Source organism: Ostrea edulis, chromosome 3 (genome assembly GCF_947568905.1).
Source record: "Ostrea edulis chromosome 3, xbOstEdul1.1, whole genome shotgun sequence".
In the NCBI taxonomy this organism is placed as follows: Eukaryota; Metazoa; Mollusca; class Bivalvia; order Ostreida; family Ostreidae; genus Ostrea; species Ostrea edulis.
In genome coordinates, this window is record NC_079166.1 from 25,618,065 (window position 1) to 25,630,584 (window position 12,520).

General features: G+C 36.0%; 1 protein-coding gene across 3 annotated transcripts; it reads left to right on the top strand.

Moving 5' to 3' along the window:
- The first annotated feature begins 372 nt into the window (after positions 1 to 372).
- Positions 373 to 10,812, top strand: LOC125673613 (uncharacterized). 3 transcript variants are annotated; one of them, XM_048910236.2, is made up of 11 exons: positions 373 to 586; positions 2,764 to 2,834; positions 2,938 to 3,172; positions 3,330 to 3,446; positions 3,799 to 3,931; positions 4,704 to 4,786; positions 5,015 to 5,083; positions 5,271 to 5,306; positions 7,121 to 7,171; positions 7,312 to 7,359; positions 8,257 to 10,812. In XM_048910236.2, the coding sequence occupies exons 2-11, from the start codon at positions 2,772 to 2,774 to the stop codon at positions 10,608 to 10,610; spliced, it is 3,189 nt and encodes a 1,062-aa protein (XP_048766193.2). In that variant the 5' UTR covers positions 373 to 586; positions 2,764 to 2,771; the 3' UTR covers positions 10,611 to 10,812. The 3 variants fall into 3 exon arrangements, with proteins under 3 accessions (XP_048766193.2, XP_048766192.2, XP_048766191.2); XM_048910235.2 differs by having other exon boundaries at positions 421 to 593; XM_048910234.2 differs by having other exon boundaries at positions 549 to 613.
- Positions 10,813 to 12,520: the final 1,708 nt, after the last annotated feature.

Below are 12,520 nucleotides of genomic sequence, written 5' to 3' on the forward strand. Positions count from 1 at the left end.
CGATAGCGTGCGCGACGTCATTGTTATTACATGTGCATGTAGGATATGTTTGCCACTAAAGAAAACAAAACAAAACAAACAAACAAATGAAATAAAAATAAAAAACACTAAACCCAAATACTGTAGGGCAAGGTAAGTGGCAGAACATGTATTGCATATATAATGATATTAACTTCCACTTTTGAAATACGCTATTCCCTGTATATGTTCACGACTAAAATTCTGTGCATGGTAAAAGGGTGTATGTTGGAGATATTTTTGATCGCTACTACACATTAAAAACAGACACTCCTTAAATCACTACAGCCACCCGATAATAGAGTATTTTTAGATGTCTGTACTTTCCTACTGACGGGTTAATCAAACTAGGTCAGGCAAAACAAGATATTGCTCTGATAGATGCGAGAATGCAACCACAAAAACACAACTGAAATATGTTTAACACTAATGCATTAATATATGGTGGAATTTGATTTTGCATTTTGTTTTTATTTTACAGTCACTGTGTACATATTTTGTTCTACCAAAGGTCTTGGCGTTTGCGCAGTGAAATACTACCTATTTTAGGAATGCCCTCAACCTTCAGGTAAATGGTAGGTGTAGATATTGCTTCGTAAGTATTTGTCTATTAAAAATTATGTTGATGAAGAAAATGTCTAACAAATCTTTAAATATAATGTAAATATTGATATCAAAAGAAATCTAGCAATGAAACATTACTGTATTTTCAATTTTAAAAAATCTACTTTCGTTCCTGCAATGGACATTGAAATAAACACAAATTATATACACTGTATATAACTTTGCAGTGGCGTAGCTACACTGTAGCACTGTATGCACGTGCTTACAAATATTTTCGTTACATATTACGAAAAATGTCCTCAGCTTCTGGGGGGCTGGCGCCCCCAGACCCCCTGCTTACAAATATTTCAAACCTAGCTACGCCACTGCTTCAAATGGATACTCGCTGACAAATTATTAGAGACATCAATAGAATGTATATACATTTCTCTCTCTCTCTCTTTCTCTCTCTCTCCATTATTAGAAATTAGTGGATATAAGAAATATCCCCACGTCAGCTTCAACCAATGAGGAATTAAAATGTTATCGAGCTTTATCTCTTCTGATCTCTTGTACACTACATTTTACTCGAGTTTTATTGATATAAATTTCAAATTATTGCTTGGATTTGAAATTCAAACAAATCTACAGAAACGCGTGTTTTCGTTAAATGACAAGACGACTATTCCTGCCTACCGTCGATACAAGTTAAACTATTAAAGATAAATTTAGAAAATTTTCTTTGAAATATAATACTTAAAATCCACATAAAAATCAATCTATTGATGCGAAGGAAAGATTGCAATAATTCATTTTAGCAATGCTTCCGAGTGTCCTAGTTCTGTTTGATTTCATACATATGTGTACAATGTATATTGGTCTAAATTACATTGTACCTATGCTCTCTGACAACAGACATTGAGATTAACGGCATAAAAATACCCGTAAATAACTTTCAGAAGGTATATGCATATACAAAATTAGTTTTCATGTACATGTACCTTAATATGAAAAATTCAATTGTTCAGGAGTGTGGTGAAAAAGTAATAACGAACTGATCAATTTCATATCTCCTGTAAAGAATACAAAAGTAAGAGGAGGGCAGAGGTGGGGTCAGGTGCTTAGGAGGAATATTAAGAGTGGGACAATCACTGACCCCTGGTCTAATCTACCACTTTTAACAACGCATCATATATAATTGTAATTATATAATTGTGAGTTCGTTTTCACCTCTAAATTCAGGTATTATATCACAATAGAATATCATTTACGCAAATATGAATATAAGAATATCCAATCTAAGGAACTTTGTAAAGCACAGTACCCAACAACACCATTCTTTCTTAGAGCACTGAAAAGGCCATGCCACCGTTACTCTCTTCTCTCTCTCTCTCTCTCTCTCTCTCTATCTCTCTCTCTGTTTGTAAACAAAGAGGATTTAAAGTAAATGATGGTAATTTATATAAAAAAAAAACAAGATGTGTTTGTGAAACACAAATGCCCCCGATAATGGCCAATTCCGAAGATGGCCAAGGTCAAAAGGACAAATATCTTGGTACCAGTAGAAAAATCTTGTCAGAAGAAATGCTCATGTACAATATGAAAGCTCTAATATTTACCATTTAGAAGTTATGACCAATGTAAAAAAAAAAAAAAGTAGGTCAAATGTCAAGGTCAAAAGGTTTAGTACCAACAGAAAGGTATTGTCACAAGGAACACTCATGTGAAATATCAAAGTTCTACCACTTACTGTTCAAAAGTTATTAGCAAAGTTAAAGTTTTCAAAAAGTAGATCAAACTCCAAGGTCAAGGTCACAGGGTAAAAAAAATTGGTACCCACGGAAAGGTCTTGTCATAAGGAATACTCATGTGAAATATCAAAGCTCTATCACTTACTGTTCAAAAGTTATTAGCAAGGTTAAAGTTTTCAAAAAGTAGGCCAAACTCCAAGGTCAAGGTCACAGGGTCAAAAATGTTGGTACCCACGGAAAGGTCTTGCCACAAGAAATACTCATGTGAAATACCAAAGCTCTATCACTTACTGTTCAAAAGTTATTAGCAAGGTTAAAGTTTCAGACAGAATAACGGAATGACAGAATGACAAACAGGACAAAAACAATATGCCCCCCATCTTCGATCTCGGGGGCATAAAACAAAGCTACTGATTTTTTTAAATAAGAGTACCTCATTTTTATTTTGCAGGTGAGGGAATGTTGGTAACCATGCGGTACAGGGACTGGCTCTCTGTATCTATTCTGTTAGTGCTTATACAGGTATTTCCCCCTCAATCACCTTGTAATAGCATATATTATTTCGAAACATCTCTTTCCGCAGTCCTGTTCCCTATCCAATAACTGATCATGTGCAATTTTATAGTATGGCTGTGCTGTTGACGATAGATACTGCGCGAAGTCCCTGGAAACTATGAGAATTGTGCAAATGTGTCCTACCACCAAAGCGGAAATGGAAGAAGCTGCTAAGAATAAGAACTGTGTGTCGTATGCAGGGAACGAAAACTGTACGGATCCGGGGAAGTTCAAATATCACTGTGTGATAAATGTTTTCAGGAATGAAACAATAGAAGTTTGTGCGCCAGAACGAAAAATTAACGGTACCGAGAAAATTTCACAATGTGTACATTTGTATCTCAGTGTGAATTTCAATTCAAATTCATGATTAAAGCTAACTTTGTAAGTGCACTAGGATTATTTTTATTTCGTATATACTAAAGTGGCGATGATAAATTATTTCAATTGGTTTATTTTTAGGTTATTGCACAGAATTTAATGTTGATGGTGCCAGAATACAAGATCATTACGGTGTTGATTGCACCACCCTATCACCGCCCTGCCCACAGCGATACAAATCAACTGATGCCTACATGTGTAAGCTTAAACTAGATCTACAAATAGGTTTTCAAGTTGGTGACTTGCAATTGGGATTTTGTATTTCTTTTTAAGAATGTAATGCTCAAAATGATCCGTGGAATGGCTGAAACTTTAGATTTTATTGATACCCACCTTAAACCATTTTCTGCTGGCTTGTAGACAGACGCGCGTTTATTTCATTGCTCAGTAGACTGTATATAACATACACAAACATCCGCATGTCGCCATGTAAACGTGTCCATTAATTGAATTTTCAAAGAAGTAAAAAAAAAGACAACATACTTGAAAATATGAGATTCAAGAAATTTCCTTACACTGTGATTTGATGCTACTGTTCTTCTCATTGTAGACCCAGTGTGTTATAACCAGAGCAGGACATCAAATTCTACTTTTAACAGTCAAACGATATCCAACAATTTCGAATTAACATCACAGATGACTGTGAAGGGAGTTTCTCCAGAGACGGACATGGATGAATTTCCGTAAGCAACATCATCTTTATGTTTCTCATCAGATAAGATTGATTAAGTTAACGGGAAATCAATTAGTTCCCATAATATTCTTCAGATTATACTTATGATACACTGGTTGCTCTGAGAAGTCCTTGAACAAAAGAGCTCCATTGCATTCCTGTGAAATTCTGATATTCTACTGGGTACTGGATTGCTAAACTATCTATATCTACATGTATCTTTCTTTCTTCAACGCAGCTATGTTAATTTAAAATAATTTAATATACATGTAGCATAAATGTGTAGTCCCAATAACCATAAATGAACGCCAGATCTAGACAGTTACATCTTTGTTTCTTTTTCATTGGCAGCATGGTGAGTTTGTAAACTTGTTTAATGTTTAGAGCGGTCACATGTTTCCAGTAAAATTGATTCAAGAATGTGGGGGAAATTTCCTTCTAGAGTGAACTTGTCTGTACTTTACTTATCCAAATTATACTTTTAATGAATGAAAATTGCTACATGTAACTTGATTTTGAGGGGTTTGTTTGCTTTTAAGAAGGAATGGATATTTTCCAAAAATGTGGGAATTTGACCGTTTGAAAACGAACATTTTTCAGATCTATAGAAAGATGCAAGGTCACACAGAAATGATCAATAAAGTACTGAAATTATCAACTGCACGGACCAAAAAATTGTCAAATTTTCTGTCGAATTTTTTCCTTCCTGCAAAACGAGAGTTACGTAAAAAAAAAAGTAAAGTGAACAAAGGGTTTTGTTAATCTGTGTCTTTTATTTTCAGGCCGTGGATAATCGTCTTGATCGTCTTCATCGTGATCGCGATCGCACTCGGTTTGATTGCTACGTTTATGATTGTCAGAAGACGTAAGTGTGTTGTACATGTATCATTAACTTTATGACGTCTCTATACGCCTTAAGGCGTCAAATAACAAGAAAATGGATAGTAATATTAAATTTTGTATTCGCTATTTTTATTCGTAATTCATATGCAAGTATTCTTTTATCTCCAAAGTACACTTGCTGCATCCATTTTAGGGTGTGTCGTTGTGATAAATATAATGATTTATGAATTAATTTTATGGTGTATATTAGGTAAAAGAAAGAAACATAGAAAACGAAAGCAGGAACCTGTCACAGAAACAGGCACGACATTGCGAAACGGTAGGGAATCATCTGTATTTCGAATATCTGTATCTACGTTGAATATGTATGAGCAACGTTTTGTTTAAAAAAAAAAACAACCTTCCATAATGAATCGATTGCGGCATGCTACAAATATTAAGTATTTCAAACAAAGGATAAGATTATGCTTAATGCTGTTTTGACGTATTTGCTCTTTGTCTTTTAGAGGAATCTAGCCCGTTAGTTGTGGATGAATTTGAAGGTTAGTATTTCCTGTTATCACAAAATGAGAAATCCTTACCCTCACTATACAAACGGCGTTGCTTTTATAAAAGGTTACTCTCATGTTCCAAAGACTTTTGTAAGACGTAGAAATGTCTTCTATTTCTTTTTCTTTTTTATATGTGAGGAGTAAAAAGCATACCGATTTGCTAATAATGAAGTTAACAGTTTTTAATACTCTAATGGCATTAATCAAATGTCGTACACTATTCAAATCTAGTACCTCCTTCAATATTTCAAATGTTCATAAAAACATAGTTGATATTAGGTCTGAGATTGATAACTGTTCGTTATCTTCACCTTACATTAATACCTAATAATCTATTTAAACGTAATAAACACAGATGCATTAATTCAAAACTGCTTAAAATCTTTTGGTGTATATGCAACCCCTTACCTAATTTTAGTGAACCTTGTTTGGTATCCAATTTATCAAGATGCTTACTTTGCGATTGGGGGTGGTGGTGGTGGTGGTAGTGGGGATCCTCGCTTAATCCCTATTTAGATGTAAGACGCGTATAACCTGGGCAGTGTTATTCTTTTGCCAAAGCACCCTGTATTAGCGATGGAAGTTCCGGTTATTTCGGAAGTCTGTAGTATGATAACGAACTCCACGAGTGCTATACAGAGGACGAAATGTGTGCCACTTCACCGCTGGTGACATCTGCGCAAGAGTAAATGAATTTGAATGGAACGTAAAAGAACAAACAGACAAATCTTTCTATGATAAAACGCCCAATGTATACGGCAGTACTTGCAATAATCTAGTGTGTAGGAATCTAGATCAATTATATTATGGGATTAATTTTGATTAGATTTGCTTCGTCATTTTCACAACTTCTAATCCTCATTTGAACAAAAGGAAACACCTACCTCTGGTACATCCAATGGTCCGTGTTTGACCTTCTCTTCAATGGATATTTTAGTATGTGATTTATTAGATTGATCACTTCGTTAGCTACGTTGTCATCTACAATAGCTAGTCTTTCACAAGATGAAATTGCGTATGATCAGTTTTTAAATCGAGACAGGCTACTGGCAAACAAATTGATGGTGCTGGAGTTTCAACAGTCTTGTTTAAAGTCATGTAAATGAAAGGTTTAGTTAACTAACAGTGATCAATCTCATAACTCCTATAAGCAATGCAAAATAAAGATTTGGGCAAACACGGACCCCTGGATATACCAGAGGTGGGACCAGGTGCCTGGGAGGAGTAAGCATCCCCTGTCGACCGGTCACATCCGCCGTGAGCCCTATATCTTGATCAGGTAAACGGAGTTATCCGTAGTCAAAACCAGTGTACCAAGAACGGCTTTACAATTGGTATGAAACACGTCAGACATCATTTGACCCAATGATGGGTTACATGGGCAAACTACATCTGTAGAGCGTTATAACGACCATAGAATTTGCGAAATGCTGATTTAATTGTAATTAGCGTATGAGTTGAATTATAACATGTTTACGTGAATTTGATTTGCTGGGGGCCTCCGTGGCCGAGTGGTTAGATCATTGTGCTCAAATTCACCTCTGTCGGCGCGGGTTCGAATCCCGCTCACACCGGTAAGTGAGAAAGTTTCCCAGTTTACTTTCGGAGGGTCGGTGGTCTCTTCCCAGGTACATTGTATCTGGATTCTCTCTTCCACCAATAAAGACTGGGCGCCACCAGATAACTGAAAAATTGTTGAGTGTGTCGGAAAACATCAATTAATCAATCTTCTCATATTCGTAAAAGATAAGAGTCAGATAAGTATTTGATAAGGTAAATTTTTATGATTATGTTTAAATTTATAGTAAAAACCATCAGACTGCCAATTCAAGAAGGAACAACGACAGATATGCATTGTAGGTATTTAAAACAAAAGTCGGAAATATCTTTTTTCCCTCTCTTTCTTTCATTCATGTGAATATCAAATACCAATATTTGGCATTCTAATATATATTTGTTTCAACGCCATGTAGATTTTTGAATTCTACTTTTACAGCATTCATAGTGGAAAAGTCAAGAGAAGATTTAGCAGAGGAAAACATTGGTAAGATTTAAAGTAAAGACATTGAATTAATCTCCCTATGTAGTCACATTTCTCAAGAAACAGTACAAAATAGACAAACATACAAAATACATGTGGTTTTCTCAGCAAATCATTCAAATCTGAAAATTTCAAAATGATATGAAATACCTACAGGAGCTCCATTAAATACTTGTGTTCAGCTTTACAGTCTTTATGAATAAGATTTGAAGATTCAAAACTTAGATGCATATGCTAGTATTAAAGATCTTGCATACGAAGAACCGTATGAGCGAAAGAGCTATTGGGCTGTTAAATACTGATATTCTCCCCTTCTTTCTCTCTCTCATTAGTTGCAAAGCAGTAGCTTTTTGAAAAAAATTGAGATATACCAAAATAGTATAGTGTTGGAAACGTGAATAAATTTCGTATGCAAATAAGCGATAGGACCCGGGATTCGAATTCATTGACAACAAAATATAGTGCCCCTTTTACATATATAACAAATATCACCTCTTTCAAAGCAACGATCTAAATAATGGATCTGCTTTTTTCTTCCTTGGAAAGTTTATGATTAGAGATTAGCGTCCAACCAACGTCTATGTCAGGATATCCATAATCCATGCTTTGAGTTCAGAAAAAATTGTAACAAACATTTCAGACAATGCCAAGAAAGCTATGGTTAGAGATATCACCAAGATAAACATAACCCACACTCTGTCAAATATAAATCAACATAAAATGTTAAAGATCGTCATAAAATTCATCCCTGCTGGTAATACGATTTGTATGCCAGACTTGCAATGCTTGTAAATTAAAAAAAATATATTTGTGATGTATCGATGTGATTGATTTAAATTAAAAAAAAAAAAAAAAGATAATTGATTGCTGTTTCTGATGATCAATTGTGTCTTTTTACAGAGACGACCAACAGATATCTCAACTGCTTCAAAACTTTTAACAAGTACTTTGTTGAAACTGAAATGTATAAAGCTGCTAAAACGTGTTTGGATAGAAATAGCGTCGTAATCATGACGGGTCCACCGGGATCTGGGAAAACCATTGCCGCCATACATTTGTTATTTGAAGCTAGGGAAAACAAGCAGGTTTTGCACAAAATAAGATCTTGGGAAGATTTCGTTTTGGTTAATCCAAAGAAAAAGACGACGGTCTTTATCGATAACATATTCAACGAAACCGATAACTATGACCTAGAAAATTGGTGGAATAAATTAGATGAAATATTTGATGAGTTCATAAAGAATGAAACAGAGGGTTCTGATAGAGTATCTTCGAAAAAGTTGCATCTTATAATTACTGCAAGAGAAAACGTTATAGAAAATGCTTGTACATTTATGAAAAGAGTTACACCTGTATTCAATGGGGATTTTGTCAAACATTCAAAAGACTTACCCCTTACCAATAAAGAAAAAGATGATATATTTGGAAAACAAATTGAATTTGCGATGAAAGAGAAACACATGGCAGCACCATCTGGCGATACCGAGAAATTCAGGGAAGACATGAAAGCAGCAGAAGGGCCTATAGGATTTCCACTTTGTGCCCATTTATATGCTTGTAAAGAAGATTACAGGCAGCGAGGAGCAAAATTCTTTTCTCGTCCCATCGAATTCCTGAAGATTCAGATAAAAGAGGAAGTTCGTCATGACGACACACCAAAAACCAAAACTTTATTTTTAGTTGTTTTCCTGTTGGAATGGCATCTACAAACGCAAGATCAAGATGCAAAACTCAATGTAGGGAGTGAGGTTGCGTGCAGAGGATTTCTAAATGCAATATCAACAGATTTGCTGCAACGATTCAACCCCCTGGATTTCAAGGATCTAACCCGTTGTGCACAAAAGCACAAAGGTGCGTTTTTTATGGATGTTGGCGGGGGAGGATTTAGATACGTACACGACAGTGTTTTCGAGGCCGTAGGAACATACCTCTGTGATATGTTTTTCGAAGAAGCGGTCCGCTTCTTTCCGTTCGATATAATTCAAACTCAGGAGTATAGTTCGTTAGACAGACAGCAAACCCAAACGCTTGCCATACGGTTCTTGTACGAAGCTCTGAATCGAAGACTTTCGAAAGTCTTTGGTTGTAAAGTGTTTAGGAGAAAGGCTTTTGTAGATTGCTTTTGTGAAGAGCTAGCGAGGAAGAGCGTTAAAGATATAACGAACTTTTTCTCCCTACAAAATGACAGTTCCAGCGTCAAACTGCCAACTTTATTTTGGGCTAGTCTTAACAATCATGATTATTTAACAGACAGATTGTGTGATGTCATCCAAAAGCACGAAGAGATCAATACTGATTACCAGTTCTATCTGTCAATGTATGGAAAATGTTGTTCCAAAAATGAGACCTTAGTCACAAGACTAAATGGTATGCTCGTCAACAATATGGACGAAATAAAGAAGCGAGTGCTCAGCTTTGAAGATGATGACCACAATACTATTTTACATCTTCTAATCATGTCGGACAGATCAGACCGCCATGTAGCAGATGCAGTGGTGAAATTGGAAAACGCAAATGTTAATGTCCGCAACGATTCAAACATGACGCCATTAATGTTAGCTGCCCGGCACAAATCCGTTAGAACAACAGTTATCCATAGGCTCGTTGATATTAAAGCAGCAGTGAAATACAAGGACACCCATGGATCAAACGTTTTTCATCATTGCTTAAAATCAGACAACAACGATGAAATATGTGCGCGAAAATTGGGAATTCTTTTAAGTGGTAACAGGGGTAAAAACATATTAAATACCGACGATAATGATGGAGAATCAGCCTTAAACATCGCCGCGAAGCAGCAAAAATACAGCCGAATATTAAGTATATTAATGCTTCTCGAATGCAAAGATATCAATACGTCAACTCTAAATTTGGACGGTTACTCTCCCATTCATAATGTTGTGAAGCAATTAAAAGGAAACTCCCCACTTGTTGAATTGGAGTGCTGTGCAAGAGTGATTATTCTAACTTTGTACGGAGTTGATCCGAAGAAGGTTGCAGACGACCAAACGGGTGCAATGGATATATGCTGTACGGAATATATGAATGTTAGGAAAGTTTTAAAAAATCCAGATAGCAAAGAAATCATGGAATCAGCCCTCGATGACTTGCTCCAAAACGTCGTTAAAAAAGAAAAGGACGCTGCGACAGTGGAATTACCGAATCTTTCAGACACCTTACCAGAAGGTATTAAGGAACGTATTAAAAAGGCAGTTCAGCTTTTGGCAACTGTTGAATTCAAGTTGCCGAGGTAAACACACCATTGATTTTAATTAAAAACAACTACTTGGTCAAATCAGCTAACTGGATTACTCTACTATTGTATTGTATGTGTATTGCAGAGCATTGTCATTCTGATTAATCAAATGAATTTTGTTGTAATGTTATTGCTTCTTTGTAACACTGATAGCATACGGTTTGAGTTATTATTTTGAAAATAAAATTAGGTTATTGAAATTGTATCAGAATTGTAGAAAATTATAGTAGATGATAAATTTTGCTTATCATTGTCCAAACTGTGATTTTGTATTTATGTGGACATATGTACCTGATCCCACCTCTGGTGTGTCCAGGGGTCCGTGTTTGCCGAAATCCCTATTTTGTATCGCTGATAGGAGTTATGAGATTGATTGCTGTTCGTTATCTTCAACTTTCAAATGTTTTTTATATAGCTAATGAAAGTCAAAGTCATTTATAAAGGCGGAAGTCAAAATAGCAACGATTGAAATTGTTCGATGGCGTAGTGTATAACAGACTATACTACCAATTAGTGTACCGTTCTTTACACATTGATTTTGACTACGGACCACTCTGTTTACCAGATCAAGATGTATGGATTATGACGGGTGTGGCCAGTCGACAGGGGATGCTTACTCCTCGTACGCACCTGATCTCACCTCTGGTATCTAGGCGTTTGTGTTTGTCCTACTCTTAATTATTTCTGTACATCCAACAACCTTTGTATTTAATACTTAAACATTTTCCTCAGCATAACGAATTTCAAAGTTTATGAAATAAACATGTGTTTTGGAAAATCAGACATTTCTAACGTTACGATAAAAGATGAAGATAACGAACAGTAATCAATCTTATAACTCCCATAAACAATTCAAAATAGAGTTGGTCAAACACGGACCCCTGGATATAACAAGTGGGATCAGGTGCCTATGAGGAATAAGCATCCCCTGTCGACCGATCACAACCGCCGTGAGCACTATATTTTGATAGGTTAACGGAGTAATCCCTGGTCAAAATCAGGGTGCCAAGAGTGGCCTAACAATCGGCATGAAACGCGTCAAAAACATTTGACCCAATGAGAGGTTGTATTGGCAAACTAAGGCATCATAAGGGTCATAGAATTAGTGAAATGCTGACTTTACACAGACTATTGAAACCCCTGTACCATCGCCTTGTTTGTCAGTAGCCTGCCTCGAGTTAAAATCTGATCATATGCAGAAGAAGCTCTTGCGTATAGAATCAGTTGAGAGATCTTAACATGTGCAGGTGGTAATGGAATATTACTACACAGATACGGGAAATTGACGATGGAGAAGTTGAAGTCATCCCATTTGTCATAAAGTTGAATTGTTAGCTTGCGGTTCATATTTATTTTAATAAATATCAATTTTTAATAAAATATATCACGTGAGGATTCGGGTTAAAGTAAGTCCTCATCACCCTTGCTTGTCGTAAGAGGCCACTTACATGTACTGGGTGGTCCTTCGGATGAGACCACAAAAACCGAGACGCCGTGTCTCTGCAGGTGGCACGATAAACACCCCTGCCTGTTCAAAGAACGTAAGTGCCGAGGATGGACCTAAATTATGCAGCCCTTCAACGGCAATTGTGACATCTTAATATGAGTAAAAATTCCCGAGAGGACGCAAAACAGTTTAAAACCAACCATGAATAAAAATAAAAATATACTGTATATGTACGAAGCAGGTGTGGAGAACTCTGTGTTGTCTTTATTTTGAGTTCACAGGGATATATCGCGTCGACATACGAATGAAAATGATTATCGTAACAGGTAAAATGCCATTCACATACTAGTATCTAAATGTCGAGTTGAAGGCCAAAGGGAGATGTTTTTTCTTTGCTTTGTTTTATCTATCTCCACAGCTATAACTGGTTTAACGTAAAGGCAAACGTCAAAATCGTGGCA